The sequence below is a fragment of the Pempheris klunzingeri genome, chromosome 11 (assembly GCF_042242105.1).
Source record: "Pempheris klunzingeri isolate RE-2024b chromosome 11, fPemKlu1.hap1, whole genome shotgun sequence".
In the NCBI taxonomy this organism is placed as follows: domain Eukaryota; kingdom Metazoa; phylum Chordata; class Actinopteri; order Acropomatiformes; family Pempheridae; genus Pempheris; species Pempheris klunzingeri.
The window spans coordinates 18,323,509-18,342,738 of record NC_092022.1 but is presented as its reverse complement, the minus strand read 5'-3'; the positions used below and the strand labels follow the sequence as shown (position 1 = coordinate 18,342,738).

The window sequence follows — 19,230 nt, the reverse complement described above, 5'->3', positions numbered from 1 at the left end:
CTGTTGCATCCAAGGTCCCCTCAAGCACAACGCACACAGCCACACTGAAGATGGCACCCTCCTTATTGTAATGCACCCAGGAAGCAAACAGTGCTCTTATAATGGAATAACACTTGTAAACCAGATTTCCATTCAAATGTAGCGCATATTTACTGCCACTTCTTGCACGTGTGTGTAGTAGGAGTTTATGCAACTGGGAGTTATGTGCCATTTCTATTTGTTTCATGTGTTCATTTGAAGATGTAGATTATATTATATACAGTAAGGTGCAGGATAAATAAAAAAATAAATAACGTCCGACCACCATTTAGCTTCTTCTGTTGTCACGCTGTCATGGCTTAAATTGAATGTATGAATTAATCTGTTATTAGTAACACCTGTGCTTTTCCTACTATGACTTCAGTCCATATGTCTGTTGTAATAAAGGCAAATTGCCCCTGTATATTACAATAGAACAGGATTAACGGTACAAAGAATATATTTACTACAGTTTGTAGTTTAACCATTTCTTTGCAGTTCCCTCTACACTGCCCACCTTTTTAGTGTTATTAAATGTTCACTGTAATTAAATACTCTGTCCTGATTGGTTGGACACTCCGCACTGCCGCCCACCTGTTGTCCCCTGATCATCCTGCAGGTGGCGTCGTTGTGTCGCAACGTGTTTTCTGTGTTTTCTCTGTGGAGTGTGTGTGTGTGTGTGTGTGTGTGTGTGTGTTTGTGTGTGTGTCTGTGTGTGTGAAAGGGGGTCAGCGGCTCGTCCGGTGTTTAGCGAGGTAGCAGCTAGGCTGTGCAGTGCCAACAGAGGCTAAAAAGATGCACACAGCTCGGGCTGTGTACAATATAGAGGTGCCCGCCAGCTAGTAGTACGTGCTTATTTTTGGTAACGGTGTACGTCGCCGACGCCAGCAGAAATGGCTGGAATAATTAAAAAGCAAATTCTGAAACATTTGTCAAGGTAAGTGTCATCTTTGGCTTTGTGCTAGCCGGTTAGCCCAGCTGGATGATGGTTTTAACGTGACTGCCCACAGCATTTACAGTGTTTGGCTGGTGACCGCCTGCTACGTGTGTCGTTAGCTACATTGATTTCCACATCAAGCTAAACGCTGCAGACTGGAGCAGCCACATGAGAGTAAGCATAGGAGACTTAACAGGGGCAGTGAACGCAGCAAAACACCTCAGCCTAGTAATGTTAACCACATTACTTCTCCAGTTGTCTGCATGTGTGATCCCAGTACTGGTACATGCTACAGCCTGATAAGCTGGTATGTTAGCCATAGATTCAATAGGCCTCCAGTCACTGTTGAAGGAGCCCTGGCCATAGCCTACTGCTTACTTTATCTCTGTGTGTAACTCAGAGGTTAAGAGTCTTAAATGTCTTAATTACTTTAATGATACAAGCTATTTATCACTGAGGTGCTGTGAATCATTCCTGCTTGAATTTATTCATAATAGGAAAATAAACTCCTTAGTAGACAGAGGTAGGAAAGATGTATTTTAGCTTTTTCATCTTTATGACCTTGCACCCAAAGTTAAGAGTACTGAAAGGGTTTTCTGTCTTTAGCCCCCATCTCTGGGGAGGACTGAGCTTGTTCAGGTGTGTGTATCAACTTGTCTGGCCTGCAGCTCATGAATGAAGGAATGCTTGAATGAATGAATGAATGAACAAATGGTCTTTTGCTGAGTTTTGCTGTCAGAGTAGTCAGTAATTCTTCTATAATCTTATTCAGATCAGTCCCTTTTTATTTTCACCCCTCGCCCTGATGTATACAGGCAGATATTATTTTCCAGTCACCTTCAGCATCCCCTCCAAAGCTGGCTGCAGCCTTTTCTCTACACCTGGTCTTAGTCACTTATGTGCTGCATATTTTCTGTTGCCGTCATTGTTTTTTTGCTCTGCTGACAGCTGTTAAGAAATGAATCTGGGTGGGAGAGCAGTGTTGTGTGTGAAAGGCCCCTCTTACCCCAGATGAATGGGCTAAAGGCTAAAGTTGATCATGAGACTGGGCAATAGGTGTGTGCTATATCAGAAGCTTTCTATTTGACTGACCTGTATTCTCCTCCCCTCTGTTGTCTCTGTTGCTGTTTAATTCAACTAATTATTTGCACTAGATAGGACACAGTGGACACATACTTGCCAGGTAGACGTGCAAGCACGATAATGTTGTTGAGCACAGCTTGTTTTTAGAGAGGAAATGGCTTTCTGGTCTAAGCATCTTTTCAGTTATCTTACATCCTGGTAAAGTAATCACTTAAAACAATTTTAAAAGTGTTATTTATCAGTCTGTGTAGCAGTAATGAATATAACAGCTTGGCCATTCTGAGACAAGATCATAGCATCAGTTTTGATAAACCTGCAATGGATTCCTGTTACTGTTTAAAATCTTTAAGTATAAGCCACTACGTGTTTTGCTGTAAACACATACTGAGAATAAAATTTACATGCAGCAGCCTTCTTTAACCACTGAGGGATTGTTGGATTTGAATTGACTATTTCACGGGCAATTCTTTCGTGTTAATCTCTGAAGAACGATCTTTGTTAAATTGTAAAACCAAACAGTTGTGACTTTGGTAGAGTTTGCACAGTGATTTCTTTCTTGCCTTTGTTAATCTCTGGAATTTCTGTACCATTTTAAACCATGCTAATCTTGGTAATTAGCCTATATTGCCAGCTTTATAAATAACAGCACCTCTATACAGTAGCTGCTGCTCTAATATAGGTTAATCATGAATACCACCAAATCACTTCTTACTTTTTGTTTCTGCCAATGACAACAGGATCAAAAAGCACCATGTTGTACAATTTAGTCGTAGCTGTTTTGTATTTTTGGACATGTGATCTAGCTTCACAGCTCGAGCTTGACTCATTAAAGGCTTGCGAGTGGTGTGGGAGTTAATATGAACTGTTCAGTTTAGGAAAGAAATGTCCCAGGTTTCGTCCACAGTAGATGAAGTCGTCGAGTAGTTGTTTTGTTGCTCAACGTCAAAGGGAACCTTAAGCTTTGGCTTATCAGGCTTATCAGGCACACGGTATTAGGCCTAACAATGTTAAAAGATTTGACAAATTAGACCACATTCACATGTCATCTCATTAGTTTAATTCATTAACCAAACTGTGAGCAACACTATGTAGCTCACTTGCTTGACATTTATTTTGCTGCTCTCTCAGCAGCGTGTCTTGCTTGATGTTTGAAATGTCACGAGGATTTGTCAGAACAGTGTTCACTCATGTGGTTTATGTGAAATTAAAATACTTGACACATCCATTTGCTCTGATTGCTGCTGTATTCACCCTGCGCGGGGCTGTGGCCTGTTCCTGGCTTGTTGGAGCTCGCCACAGTAGCTCCCTCTGAGATGTGAACCTAGATGGAGGAGTGCAGCTGTGTGAATCTAGTAAGGAGACTGCTACAGATCCCCAGGATGACTCACTCAGTCGCACTACTTCAAAAATATCTTGGCCAAGCTGCATAATTGAGTTTTGCGTTTTTCTGTCTCCCAGATCATCAGTGACGTACACTGATGACGTCAGGTGTTTCCCTAATAAAAGTTATATGAACCTCCTCCAGATTTAGACTGCAAAGTATTTACCCTAAAACCTTTTTTTTCCTAACTTTTTATGTGGTTTCTTTCCTTAGGTTCACCAAGAATCTGTCCCCGGATAAGATCAATCTGAGTACGCTGAAGGGGGAGGGTCAGCTGTCAAACCTCGAGCTTGATGAAGAGGTTCTGCAGAACATGCTTGACCTGCCTACCTGGCTGGCTGTCACTCGGGTCTACTGCAACAAAGCTGCCATCAGGGTATGTTATTGACTAGTCAAACCTGATTGTGTAGCTGGTCTGACAGGTGACGCTGTCTCCCTTTTCGAAGATGACGTTGATGTTAAAACACAAAGTTGAGTCAGAAAAACATAGACTCATAGGTCATGCTTGCTATTGCAAGAGAGTGCATGAGAGATGAGCACTGCTGGAGGCACCGCTGAAAACGTCATGATCCTTCAGTCCAGCGCTGGTAGTTGATAATAGAGAGGCAAGTGGTGTCTCAGAGGGACAGAGAAGGCCAGAGGCTAAAGTGATCCTGAGATATAATGGCTGGGGTGCATTGTGAGCTGTCAGGATGGTTGGTTTGTGCTCCCAGATAACCAGAAGAATACTGCATGTGTCAGACAATTTGTTTGAAATTGAAATTTAGTAATAATATCCATACTGTTGTTATTGAACTGCCAGTCTACACATTACGTGATTATTTTAACATCTTTATCCTCAGTTTCTCCGTGAGTGTCCTTTAAAAGGTAGTTTTAAAATAGGAAGCATTATCATTGTCATTTTATACACATTGAGTCTGAATTATTTTACAATATGTTTATCATTCTTTTTAAACACCAAGCAACAGTTCTGAGTAATAACTTCTCCTTTGCAACTGCTCGCTGGCATTCACTTATTCTGTTGTATCCTACTTTTCTCTGTTGTTTTTAGAAATGCCCCAGGCTAACCTCTCTTAAGCCCCAATATGAAAGCCAAATTAGAACTGTTATATTAATCTATACAAACTCAATTTTGTAGGTATGCTCACAGAGACAGTGGCAAATAATTAATTTATTTCCTTTTTAAATTATGTTTATATATTAAGTTTCATGTTTTTGGACTCATCATATTACTGAAACACCAAAGTTGAAAGAGGATTGTGATCTACTTAATTGGTTTTTAGCCATACTGTCTAGCTCTCTCTATGTATGGCGGTGGGCAGGTGGGCTGGTTCATCCACCACTTTGGGCCAGACTACTGTTGGCTGGACTGCCATGAAATTCTGTTCAGACATGTGGATGAACCCCTGCCTTTTCCTCTAGGCTCGGTAGCAGGTCAACATCTGACTTTATCCAATACTTTATCACATTCCTTCACTAGATAGATGTGAGGTTTAAAATTTTTAATCCATATTAGCTTGCGTGCATCATCTGTGGTCCTCTGATGAGTAGATGAGAGCTTGTGTTTCTAAATCGAGGCTGAGGACTGACTGAGGAGACCAGGCTGGTCACACTATTGCCATCTGTTAGATTAAGTTAGATGGGGAAAAAAACCCTGTTTATAGTCTGGCTTTATGTAGTATTTTTTTGTGACTTCTAATTTTCTCATTGTCATTTTAAACACTTTTAGATTTCAACAACAAGAGGAATTTTTGTGCACTGTTATTTCTTTTTGTTCTTTTTTCATCCTCCTTTGTCTAATTATGTATTCATACTTTATATCTCATGTCCTCTGGTTTTAGCTCATCCAGTACATGCTATGTAATATCACAGCCTGGCAGTTATTGTTGAACTTGCACTTGTGTCATACTGTAGGAGCTTGATGTTCACTGTGCCCTTGTGCCCAGTGAATAATAAGCAGTGCAGAATGCTGTGGCAAGTGTTTGTGACTGACTCTGTTGACCTCGCTGTCGTGTCTTTGTAGATACAATGGACAAAGTTGAAAACAAGCCCCATCTGCCTGGTAAGAATGATGTAATTTCTGTCGATCTCTAGAGTTCTTGCTCATTTCTGCAACACTGAGATTCTTCCTTCATGTTTTAATCCCAAAATAATTTTGGCTTGACTTTAGCAATAGCCTGAATAATTATTTTACTCCTCTATCTCTATAGGCTGGGCTGTCTGCCCTGTTATCATTGGTAAATGCCAGGTTACTTCACTATTTACCCTTGCTCCATTGTGTGCTGAGTATTACTGGTTCCTCTTTTGTGCAGTTCTTGGATAAGGTAGAGGTAGAAATGAGAACATGTGAGGAGCCACGTCCACCCAATGGCCCCTCTCCTATAGCTATTACAGCAGGCCAGAGGTAAGCCTGCACGAATCTCGTGTTAAGCCGACATATTTGATACACTACTATACTATACTAATACTCTACTATATGCCAAGTCATGTATTTACGCTTTGTATTTGCAGTGAGTACGGCTTCGCAGAGAAAGTGGTGGAGGGCATGTCCGTTCGGATCAATTCCATTACAATCAAGGTGCAGTCCCGTGCCTTCCACGCCTCCTTCGAGCTCTGGCAGCTACAAGGCAACAGCCTCAACCCCAAATGGCAGCGCAGTGATCTCCGCTACACCCGCGTCACTGACCCAAAGAGAGGAGAGGTACAGTGCAGCACACTTTTGTCCCCCTCCTCGCCCAGCTTTAACGTGTATGTAATGTTCCACTGAATACAATGTTACAATACAATGTACCGCAGAAACAGAGTGTGCTCATTAGGCCTGCAGTAGACAGATTAATCAAACCAACTGTCTGGTTTTTTATTAGCTACAGGGATTATATTGACAACCTTTTAGAACAAGGTCTTGTTCTCTCTGTGTGTAATATACAAAACAAAACAATGGCCCTGCCACACTGATTCCTATCATTCCATATAAGTCTCAGGACACGGTGTGTTTTTTGTCCCCTAGTGTTTTGTGTTTTATCATGACCGGATGATGTGTCTATTGTTTCAATTAGGTGTTGACATTCAAAGAAATCAACTGGCAGAGTCTACGAATCGAAGCAGATGCCATTGAGAGTGAAGATCAGGACCTCGGTAGCACGCCGTTACGTCTCATCACCAACCAGGGACGCATTCGCATCGCTCTAAAACGCAGAGTAAGACAGTGTTTCTTCCATTCATTTATCATTCTGGCAAGGAATTGGTTAAAGTCACAAACATGAACTCGTTTTAAATTGCAAATTATTTGTCACAAGTCAAGTTAAATTCTTCATTGTTCTGTCTAGATAAAGGACTGTAATGTGCTGGCATCCAAGTTGCTTTTCATTCTGGACGACCTGCTTTGGGTCCTGACTGACTCTCAGCTCAAAGCCATCATCCATTATGCCAAATCTCTCAGTGAGGCCATGGAGAAGTCTGCCCAGCAGAGGAAGAGCAGGACTGCTGAATCCCTACAGGTCCTACCTCGTTCCTGCTCATGACGGTTTTTAGTGTGTGAAGAAGAAGAATATTATATGCCAAAGTGTTTTTTTTTACTATATATTTCATTTGTTTATTGGAAACTTTAGGGGGTTGTCAGCTTTACATACAAGCCCAATTCATCCTGAAGTCAGGATCTTAAGAAATTTTGCCTCTGCATCGGTTTTAATTGATTTGATATTTGGTAAATGTCTGCTGTGAAAAGGGCCTATTGTGGCAGGGCTTTTTGAGTTGTCACTGTAAGAGGAGCAAAAGTGATGACTAATGACTTTAACAATGTCTCTGTTCAGTTTAGATGTCCCATTAAGCCATGTTCCTAGCAAGAACAATACCAGGACCTCAAAACCATCATTAGTTGTATTATTTTCCCCTTCAACAGGAAATTAGATCAATCTTCTTCTTGGCATATCAAAATGTCTTCTAATGGAACAGGCTTATATGAGAAAAAGCAAATAACATGAACAGAAAAATGTACTCTGGCCAGTGTTTTATCTGTTTGTATCTTCAATCCTCCAGGGTTCAGTTCTTACGCATTCATTTTTGTTCTTTTTTTTGTTTCAAACTGTCCGTACTACACATCTTTTCAGCACAAACTCAGCTATGATTATCATTTTATCAATTTAACAAGTAAAGAGCAGCAAGGAACCCAAAATACAAGAAAAATGACACAAGTGCCTTTAGAAATGTACAATCTCAAATGATACTCATTTGAAAACATTATATTATAAAACATTACAATTATTTACATTATTATGCAGACATCACTTCAAGGTTATAGAAAATATTGTTTCTCTATTTATATGAATAAATACAGCAGAAAAATGTCAGACATAAACTATACTACTAATATAAAGTGATTTTTTTTATCCCAACTTGTTATTGTGCTATTTTCATGAAAAGTCTATCTGTGCCATTGAAAATCACTTAAAATATTAATTGAAAGTTTCAAAAATTTCTTTCGAACAAATGTAGGGCCTGCAGACATAAATCAGACATTATGTGAAAGCCCTGTGTTTTCTCAGCTCGTCTCTGAATAAAGTCATTTGCTATAAATAAAACATGCTTGGTGTATTCACAGGCTCCAGATTAGTTTGCAGTTGTATGTTCATTCAGTATCCTCTCACGATAGCACAAAGACTGGAAATTTCAACTCGAATTTGGTTGGTATCAGAATATTTCTCGATCTGTTTTGTATACATTATGAGACAAATTTACTTTCGTTTTCTTGTATCATTTATGTTACAAGATATATATATTTTTTTTAGATTTAGATTCACCTTTATTGTCATTACATCTGTACAGTACAAGGCAATGAAATGCAGTTTGGCATCTAACCAGAAGTGTAATTAGTAGCAAGTGCAAAAATATATAAAGAGTATGTACAGAATATACAGAGTAAGGATGATTACAGATGCTATATACAGATTAGTGCTATGAACATGTGTGCTAGTAATGTGTGCTTTTTTTTATTATGTCTGACTTTTTTTGGGTCATTTTGATGTTTTTCCTCTTCTGTGTTTTAGGCTGCTCCTCCATCACCCAGCCTCCACAGCCTTTGGACAGAGCCCCCACCAGCTCCTACCGGCACCCCCAACAACCTGAGTCAATACTTTGATCAGTATGATGTCAAGGAGTCTTCTTACCACACCTTCATATCTCGCTTGGACTTACACATATGCAATGACAGTTCTTCAATGGATGAAGGTTTGTTGGAAATGACTCACCAGGTGCTGAAAATGATTAACATGTAGTCTTCATTGTTTTGTGTACTATTTTACATCTGCATAAAGCTTGTATGCTCAAAGGAATTCATAAAATACAAGAAAATGCTAAGATTCTGAAGGATTATTACTGTCAAGCTGGTATTTAACCTCTACTGTATCATATTGCATAGATGAGCCTCCCCCACCGGGCTTGCAAGGTGCCATGCAGCTGACATTCAGGAAACTGGGTTTTGACTACTACCCCGTCCACAGACCTGGTGAGTGTGATCCCTGGTCCTTTCTCTGTGATTTTACTGCAGTTTACCCAGAGGCTCTGTCCTGCTGCCACTGTACAGCATTCATTCAGGACTAGCTGTTAGTAGGATTACTATTCAAGCAGACTAATGGCCTGGGAGAGTGTGCCCAGTGCCATTATTCTTGGTGGAATTCCTCAAGTGGAGAATGTAGAACAGCAGAGTCGCCTCTGGAGCTGATTATGGTCAGTTAAACAAAGTGTGAAAGAAAAACTATTTTGCTGGAATGTGTATAGACAGTACAACTTTATATGCAGCATGTATACATAACCACACATACTGTGTGCTGTGCACAACTGCATGAATACCAGCTTTGAAAAGTGGCCAAGTTTGTTGAGACATGCAAGGAATTTGACAGTAGAATTACACACAGTGCAGAGGGCAAACTTATAGGATCATACAGACATGCAGCTAAACAAAGATATCAAACTAAACAAATAGAATATAGCTAATGTACAAACGAGCTGGACAACAAAACCTATGTACAGTTCCTACTGGACATATGACTATGTACTGCGTGTACAGAGTCCGACTGTGTGTCAGGTTGTCCTCAGAGGAAGTTAGTTTTATAACTACCTTTTAACTGCTGCTCTAATACAGCTGATGGATGCCGACACTGGGAGCGCCACAGTGGAGCCATGGAGGCTCAGGCTCAGTGGGCTGGGAAACTGCTGCAGGAGTACCAGAGGAGAGCAGAGGCCTCTGGATTCCCTGGGCCACATACTGAGGTGCCCCAGCCCACCAAGGACTCCCCTGCAAAGGCAGGGCAAGGTATGAGCCTATAATGAATGTAAGGGTTTGTCTTGTTATAGGAAAATGGCATAACACAGATATAATCATACAGATATATACTTGGATGTCATCAAAACAACTGTGAAACAATAGAACACAATCAAAAAGTATTTGCCCTCACCACACAACACAACTGTATCCCACATCCCCCATACAAACATATGGCTCAGTAACATTTGTATGATAAGAAAGACACAAATCCTAATCTGTAAAAATATTTCTGAACATCTGTGCTATGATCCAACTAGGAATCAGACTTGTGTAAGTGGATGATTTCTACTTGTCACAAAGTGTTTTCTGTCCCATGCACACCCTTTAGATGGACAGTCTAGTCCCAAGTCAAGCCCCTCGGACACAGAGCAGGCATCCAGCAGGAACTCTGCCAAAGGTCCTGCAGGGTCATCAATGAAGAGGCTGCGCTCTAACTGTGTGGTGGTCAGAATGGATGACGTGGACATTCACCAGGCAAGCTTTAATCTCCGACTGATTTGATTTACTTGCTCAACCAGAAGCCAATTAATGGAGTGAGGGACTTGTGTTCCTCAGCGTCGGCATCAGAGGTTTTGGTCTTATTTATAATGACTGTAGTTAATCACAGACGCTATTGATATTGAGGAAACAGGAGAGTTAATTGTAGTGAAATATTAAATGCAACTAACCAACCAACATCTAGCCACATAACAGGGCCATAAAACAGGAACAATATCAACAACTCTCTTTCTGTCCGACCAGTGACCCATAACATGATATTCTCAGTCATCATTACCAGCTAGTTACTGTGAATTGCATTCATGACAAGTGTTTACAATTGTTACCATGGAAATGGGTCATATAGGTATTGGATCGTGTGTGTGTGTGTGTGGAGAGCATGGATAGGATGAGTGAGATGACTTTCCTTAAGCACTCCTCGACACCACTGACAATTTGTAACAAAAATGTGTGTATCTCATTGGCTCTTCTCCAAAACCACAGCTCCGCCTTTAGCTAACCAGCTGACAGAAGTGTTAGTGTACGTGCTACATTGTGCTCATAACTCGCAGTTTTTAGCAAAATGACGACAGTAAGAGTAGAATAGAAACCCATTCCTGGCTCTTCAGCTGGCTTTCATCTGAGCCTGAGAAACCCCCACCACTTAAAATTACGCTCTGAGGCTCTTCTTCTTCTTCTTCTTCACACTTTTCACCATGAAAGAACGTTACAGTTGCAGGGTTATTTTCAGTTTAAGATAATTGTAGTTCCTCATTTGATAGAACAAGAGACATCCAGGGGAAATTCTGTAAATGTCTGGGTCTCCACCTCTGGTTTATGACAGGAAGTCACTGATGTTCAGACTCGGGTGGTTTAGTTCTGTTATGTGCCACACACTTAAACTTTGTCTTGAGTAAATGAGTTCCTTTTAATTGTTCGTCATTCTGTCTTGAATGAAAACTTGACCCTCATATTTAGTGACGTTTCCACCACTGTTCTACACCTCAACATTCAGGTTTCTACAAGGGGCCGTCAAAACAAGAAGACTCAGTCTTTATTGTCCTGCAACCGTAAAGCTCTGCGTCTGCCAGACAACGTACCAGCAGTTCACCTGCAGTTCACTGAGTACTACTTCCCAGACAATCCCAGTCTATCAGGTATCGTGCAGCTGTATTCAACCGTATGTTTATTATCTTTATGTTATGTATGAGCAACGTAAGTCTTCTTTACTCGCATATTGTGCTCAAACATTTTTTAAGAAATATTTTTCATTACAGCACAACACCTCTTTTATTTTAAGTACAGTAATACCGGCCTGTTTGTGTGCTTCTGCCTTGTTACATGTAACATGGCAGAAACTGAACAGTTTGTACATAGTATTTTTTCTAATTCATTATATAGGTGTTTTGGCCCAATTTCACAGAGTTATCTACCTCTTCTGAACTGAAACTTGACTTGATTTCTTAATGTTGTTAATATTCAGATTTGTCACATATTTAATGCCATAGCAACAAATTATGATATGTGGATATCCTGTATCAGCATCTCTTTTCTTTATTGCTCTTCCAGTGCCCACCACAAACCTGTATGCTCAGCTGAATGGCCTCCAGCTGTGCGTAGACCCAGCCAGCGTGCTGTGGATCAATCTGTTCTCCAGGGGTCTGCTGCACACCCTGGACCAGGTCAAAGCTTTCTACCATTTGCAAGACAGCAGCAAGGCTGAAGAGCATGTTGACATCCGCATGGACGCAGCCCAACTCAAGGTGAATAGAGAACAGTTTTTACATTTCAGTGACTTCTTTCTTTACATACTTTAGATAGAATGTTTGTATAAAATGCATTAGGCATCGAAAAAGACAAAACAAGCTACACTAACTTCTGTAAATTGCTGGTTTATCTGACAGTTTTTTGTTTCTTTGTACAGCTGATAATCCCCTTGGATTCTTCCATATTGGACCATCCAGAGCGTCCACAGTCCCTCTCCGTCTCTGTACCCCAGATGGTTCTCAGCAACACCCGCCACTGCCCTCATGGCTCCAGAGCTGACCTCAGCAGCACCTATGACAAGTTCGCCAGCTGCCCTTTCTTCCAGCCCACACGTCCCTGCCCCTACCCCAGAGACCAGAGTGCCTTCCACCCCACCCCATCCACATTCCTCCAACACTCTCAAGAGACAGAGCCCCAACCTCTGGACAGAAAGCAGCTACGATCGCAGGATATCTGGTCTCTCAGTCTGTTCCGTGTGACCCTAGGATTTGATGGAGCTCGGCGGTTCCCCAAAGGCAAAACCCAACCTTTTGTTGAGCCCTTTGGCATGTCTGTGTGGATGTGTCAGCCCTCTGCCCTTCAAAACGATTCATCTTCCTCCCCCAATCCCAGCAGCACCAACCATCCTTTTCAACCATCAGAGGAGGTAGAGGCTTCGCGTGCCTCTGTCCACTTCTTGGCCCACACCATAACTCCAGTGAAGATGTGGCTCAATCACTACCAGTATGTTGCTCTGCTGAGGATGAAGGATGCCATGGCTCGGTTGGGGGCAGAGTTGGGCCGGGATCTACGAGATGTTAAGCAGGCTCACGGCAAGAAGACAAAGCCTACCACCGTTTGTCTTGCCCTCCTGGTGGACTCTGCAGAATTGGGCCTCCTGTTGCCACCGGCCTGCACAGAGCCCGAGGAAGAGGTCCCCCACACCCCGGAGACAGACAGCATAACAGACTCTGACATGTCCCCCACTCACCACTCTGCAGATGTGGTCCTGGAGGACAGTGGGTTAGAAAACGGCATCTCCTCCATCAATACAGCTGCGTTTGACCAGGACGAACAAGATGGGGTGGTGGAGGAGGCGTGTGAGGCAGTGGAGGAGGGGCTGGATGGTTTGACAACACAGGAAAACACCTCTGTTCTCTCACCCCCACTCTCACCTGGACATTCCCCCGCCCTCTCTCGCGAACCGTCCACCTTTAGCCTGGAGGGAGAGCTGTCAAGCGCCATTACTGTCACCAAGGATGTGACCAAAGATGCCATCAGTGCCTCACTTGACCTGACCAAAGGGGCGTTTTCAATAACAAAAGACGCCTTCAGCATGCTGAGTCGTGGCTCAGGGATGAGCAAATTGTTCAGTCCGCAAGCAAAGTAAGTGCTGGTGGTCTCCTGCTGGGCTGTTGGCAACATAATTGTGTTTGTGTGTCTGGAACCCATACTGTGCTCCACATGCTTTTACCGGCTGTCCCTTAACGACTGTTGTGTGTGTGTGTACACAGGGAACAGGTCCAGCGCTCTGAAGAGTCCTCCCCCTCTCTGGCTGCCAGCCTGCGCCACCAGTCCATGAAGCAGTCGCCTTCCCAGCATTCCTTTGATAGTGCTATCTTGGATGGCAGCCTGCCGGACGAAAACCTCTCTGTGGATAGTGATGTCAGCGACAATTTTGTTGTTCTTATGGACTCAGGTGCTTAAAATACCTTTCCAAAGCAATTTCTCTAAATTACATAGGTGACATGTACTACAAGCTTGTATCATGTTTCCAGAGTCAGGTATGGAGTCGATGCGTCCCAACAACACCCCTGCAGGCAGTCGAGGCAGCCCAGCCCCAGGGACAGAGGGAGGTTCATCAGCTGACCTCAGCAGCTCTCTGTCCCAAAGCATCGAGGACGTGTCTCAGGATATGGTGGGTTTCAGTGCTCGCATATCAGATTTCATTGATAGACTGAATTTGTTAGTGGAGTTGTATGTTTTTCCTGAACAACTCAAAATTTCAATGAATAAATCTTGTAATTCAAACCATCTCTTCAAATCTAAATCTACAATGGCTTAAATGTAAGGTGATGTGCTGTTGTTACAGTCCTCTGTGTTGTTGCTGATCCTGAGTGGAACAGCGTGTACCATGGAAGTAAAGGGAGAAAACCAAGTCGTGGCTGTAGAAACCCAGAATCTTAGCCCAGTGCAGATGGGTAACATCAGGGTAGCAGACCTGCTGGCTGGCCTCATACAAGGTAACCTGAAATATTGTTGTCAATGCTACAACTCTAATTTTGTCTCTCTGCTCGTCATATGTGACACACATTTTTTATAGTTGGCTAATCAATGACATCTATTCTCAGCAGTTTGAAACAAACACATTCTCACAGGTTTTGATGATTGGCACACTGATGGTGCGCAGAGTTGAACAGTGAAATCACAGCAATGAGACATGCACTTTTTGGCTCATCTCTTATGTTATAAATTATAAATGCCTGTAAATCATGATATAATCATCACATGTACACACACTGTCTCACCTCCCCCCAAAAAAACCTGATCAAGCTCCAGTATAGACAGGATGCTGGGCTTACAAATGTGCCAACTACTTTGTTTCTTCAGCTCCAGGGGGACCGACCCAGAAGCAGGGTAGCAGGGGGTCTCCAGCAGTGTGCATGCGAGCAGAAATGGGTCCATCTGCAGCCCATCACTCCACTCTGGCTGAGTCTGTGGGCTTCCTGGATATTAGAGTGCAAGACTGCAAGGCAGAGTTGTTAGCCTCCACAGTGACGAACATTGGTCCTTTTCTCGAAGACGAATTCAGTGTTGATGGTCAGCCAATGAGGTTACACCTGAGCAACATCACCATCACCATGAAGGTGAGTTATTGATACTGTCTGGATTTGGGGTCAACTCATTTGGAATTTAGTAGGAAAATGCATTTTACAGTATATATGATAACATCTATTATTAAATACACATAGATCAAGTATCTTTTCTCACAGACTATTGAAGACAGTCCACTCTGTAAATCTATTGAATTCAAAGACCTCAGCAAGCTTTGTTTGTTTTTGGTATATATACCCCAGACTCCTTGTAGGGCAGTGCTAAGACTGACTGGATCTTTTCTAGTGAAATGACTGAAACAAAAATGGGTAGTCATTGTTGTGTGGCTAATTGTGAGAACTGGTTGTGGTTCTTTTAGGATGATGGCCCCAGAATCTACCCCACAGCCCCTCAACCTGTCCCAGCCTCATTCATTGTAGATCAGCTGCTCCTCGAGCGCAGTGACGATGGCATCATGAGACTCAAGGGTGAGCAAGAAATGAATAGTGTGTCATGTTTTGCAGTATCGTGGATACACCCAGATTCATCAGGATCAAACCACCAGTCCCCATGCTTACAACATCTGTCGTAACATCTTAACAGAAAAGATGAACAGAAAGTGATCCTCACCATTTCCTTTTTGATCACAGCTGATTGCACAGACCCCAGAGCCTCAGCAGATGTTCCTGTGGCTGGTACAGACAACTCAAACAGTTCCTGCTCTGTTCAACAGGAGAGCAAGGTAGGGGAGACCAAGCAGTACTATATACTTTATATGCTTCAACTCTGCGTGCCTGTAGCCAGAGGCATACCCATGACTCCATGTGGCTTTTTTGGCAACGTTTTTCTTTTTGCCTGGCTCGTTAGACACACAACTAAGTTACACTAGTGAAACATTTCCCAGCATATCTTATAAAAATGTGACTAAAGCAAGGAAAATAATGTTGATGTTGGAAATATTTTGTTGTACACAACGGCTCCATAAAGCCATACACCTCAGGATATAATATACTAGACTTGGGGCCTTCAAATTTAGGGTTGATGTAGTCACTGATCATTATCCTGCAGACTATTTTCACACACAAGTTCCTCCCAAAATGTAAGCATCGTTTCAAGCATAGTATAAAAACATCACCCAAAATGCAGAGGGCACGACCCAGTGGTACCTTTGGCCCTGTCTGTGTCACAGTCACAGCTTAGGGATCCAACATCAAAATGACCTCTTTCTTTAGTATTGTAATGTAAGGGATGAAGGGAATGAATATTAACACTGTTCCAAACCATGAGGCTGTGTATAGCTTTGCATTATGATTCTCTCACAGAGTTAGATTCACGGATACCTACTCATGTTCAAATCTACATAAATCTGCTCAGCCTGTCTTTAAAGCAACTGTAATACTCGAGTCCTGCTACTGGTCAGCTCCAACATGGACAAAACAGAGATGTTATAATTACACCTGCTGCTGCCCATCAGAATCTGATATCTGCCCACTTGGCGTGCAGCACCTAGCCAAAGCGAGCGTTAGCTCCAGCTGGAACTAACCAGTCCAATAATCCTGCTGTTACAGAGACGAACCCTGCAGTCCCAGCTCTCCGATGCCCAGACTGCTCTCACCCAGGCCATCAGCGACAGAGAACGCCTCCTTCTGGAAATCAAGAAGTACGACCCCACGTTTACTCTCTGAACCTCTCTGTCTTTCACATCTGAATCTACGGTATCGCTGCTCCCGTTGAGGAACAGTGATGGGGATGTATCAGGCTGAATGTTAGGAACCAGCAGGACTCATTCAAAGCATGTCTGGACTCAAGACATCTTTGAAAAGAAGATGAATGAAAGATGAAGCTGTGGCTTTGGATCACTTCCCATATCACAGTGCTCATGACAATACAAAAGAGCCCCTGTGACAACTACAGAAAGGGGAACCTAGTGAACAAACTTATAGGGACATTAATGGTACTACTTTTTATCTGGCAGTCTAGATATTCCTCACTTCGGTACTAAACACATTAATTCTGGTTATCTCTCATCTGACAGTAAACTCATAGTGTGGTTTCAGTGTTCGTCACACAGCATGCAAGGGTAAATCTCATCAAGCTTTAATTCTTTCCACTTACTTATTTGTATTAAGGAAATGTGGAGTCGAGCACATGCCAAAACCTCCTCGTCACATGCACTGACACTGCCAGACAGCTGCTAGTCCATCAGTGGCTCCTTCTACAAAACACAACTTACTGACAAGCATGCTTTGTGGACAGTGCTAATTTACACGTAGCACATTTAGAGATAGACTGGCATAAAGTAAAATAGAGTAGTAAATAGACTTAGTAATGTAGATTACCTCTGTTAGGTGCGTCTTGCTTTTCATTTAAGTGTTTTAAGAATATTCTCAGCTGTTACTTGTTAAAATGTGTTGTGAAAGGTAGGGAAAACAAAGCACTTTTATTATTTTTTTTCTCAAAGAAAAGCAGAGCGATGCTGCATTCAAGGAAAGACGGATGCATCTCACTTTCCACCTTGGTTGCTTTATCACCAGGGTGGAATGGCTACACGCTCTTATCAAGTTGTGACCGCTCGCACGAAGCGCGTAGAATCATTCCCCAGTCTTACGTTTTTTTGTGTTGTGAAATGTTGATCTTTTTTTTGTACTGTGAAACAGTGTGCTCCGTGGTTGAATGTCCACTCAAAGACGACACGCCTTTCGATCTCTCCCTCGGGTCTGTGGAGAGCGGGTTGCACAGTAACTTCAGCATTGTGACTGGGTTAGTGTTTTCACTCTAACTCTGGTTTTAATAGGTTTGGGATTATACCAGCTACTAGACTTATGATACTTGATCTCCTTAAAAGTTGTTTTGTAGCTTGCCAGGAAACAACTGTGCTAGTGTTATTTCCTCCGCGCACCTTCACCATGTATAACAGTAGTGTAGAGGTCAGACATCACGAACTTAAAGCTCATTCTGGGTGTTTATTTGAGTATATTTATTTTAGACTTGTCAAAGGGTGTTTTTTTGTTACTATACAGTGTTTTAAAGCCATATCGATCAAAGAAAATGAAACCTGTTTTAAATATCTGTGGTACGGATACTGTATGCACACATAAATTCACTACAAAAAACTGATATTGTTCCGTATGTTGCTGCAGATCTTACCAGGCCAGCCGCCTGTCCATTTTTCATGCATTAATCTGTTGTGTGCATGGGTTCAAACAATGATGGATTTGTTCATCAGACTGCTTAATAGCACCAGCATTCATTTTATGAATGCTTTAATAAAAAAGACCTGTCAGCTAAATTTCATCTACAAATGTTCTTATAAAATCAGTGGTTTAGCCTCTGGGGGGTAAGGCTATTTATCATAATGGGTACAAAGCTGTGGCAATTACCTTTCACTTCCATTCCTTGTTTGCCTGTTGTGTGCTTGGGAGACCCCTGGTGTCTGTGACCTGCCATAGCACTCCCCATTCAAAATATTCTCTTCATTTCTCTTTTTTCTTTATTTTGTAACTTTGGTTGCCTTGCAAGCTATGAATGACAGATTTGCATTCTTAAAGTGGAATGTAAAAAATGTAAGCAATAGAAAGAGCTTTGGTTTAACCACAAACATGACAAAGAACAGTAACGCTACATGTTTGCTGTGGACGCTTTAATTTTTAAGGTGACTTATACAGAAGAAAATGATTTACCTGTCTACAAGGGTTTCATGTTTTCCCCTCAACTGCTTGTGTACTCAACACACCATCACACCGTTGGTGTAATAAAGCAGAGGTACTACCCTTTAACCTCAGTATCAACCATAATTGTGATCGTCATCTCAGTTTTTGAGATTTGTTTTTGCATGGCCTTAGTAGACAAACACATGGTGGTACGAAACTTCTGTGCTGGATGCGACATGTAGCTGTAAAGTTTATCCAGTTTTCCTCTCCTCAGTGTTAAGTAGCATCTCTGCTCTGCTGACAAAATGGTGCTCTTAGTTCCATCAGCTCGCAACCATGCAAGGAGATGCACTGAGGTGGAGCAAAGCTCACTTCAAGGCGAGTGTTGTTCTCTCTTGTCCTACAGCTGATCTGGCAAAATGTTTGCCACTGGAAAGCAGATGCATGAAGGATAGTTTACACCTTGTGAATTACTTGCACTTGTGTGATAAATTCACTGGAAATTGCACTTGTTTAAATGTAAATCACTTCTAAGGATTGCAGAGGAGTCCTTGTACTATCTTCCAAAGTTGCGCAAATATTGGAGACCCTGTGGACAGTATTTTTGTCAGTTGTGTAGTTACATTGAATTTTGTATTGTCTTTATCACTTCATTGAGACTAATAAATTTGGTTCTGTGAACCAAAGCTAGTATGTGGAAAGTATTTTAAAAGTGAAAGAATAAATGATTAATTGCTGAACACATTTCAGTTGTGCCTTTTAAGTTTTAATAGAAAATGCATGTTTCCATGTAACAAAAAGTAAC

At 42.0% G+C, this 19,230-nt stretch overlaps 1 protein-coding gene across 1 annotated transcript; it reads left to right on the top strand.

The window, feature by feature from the left end:
* Positions 1-771: 771 nt before the first annotated feature.
* On the top strand, positions 772-19,169 carry bltp3a (bridge-like lipid transfer protein family member 3A). Its single transcript, XM_070839333.1, has 21 exons — positions 772-955; positions 3,633-3,795; positions 5,443-5,481; positions 5,732-5,823; positions 5,931-6,120; positions 6,476-6,616; positions 6,746-6,916; positions 8,462-8,642; positions 8,833-8,919; positions 9,556-9,726; positions 10,067-10,212; positions 11,231-11,372; positions 11,785-11,978; positions 12,140-13,347; positions 13,476-13,660; positions 13,740-13,879; positions 14,054-14,204; positions 14,572-14,828; positions 15,155-15,263; positions 15,426-15,517; positions 16,344-19,169. Exons 1-21 carry the CDS (start codon positions 912-914, stop codon positions 16,458-16,460), a joined length of 4,020 nt encoding a protein of 1,339 aa, XP_070695434.1. The 5' UTR covers positions 772-911; the 3' UTR covers positions 16,461-19,169.
* The last annotated feature ends 61 nt before the right edge of the window (positions 19,170-19,230 follow it).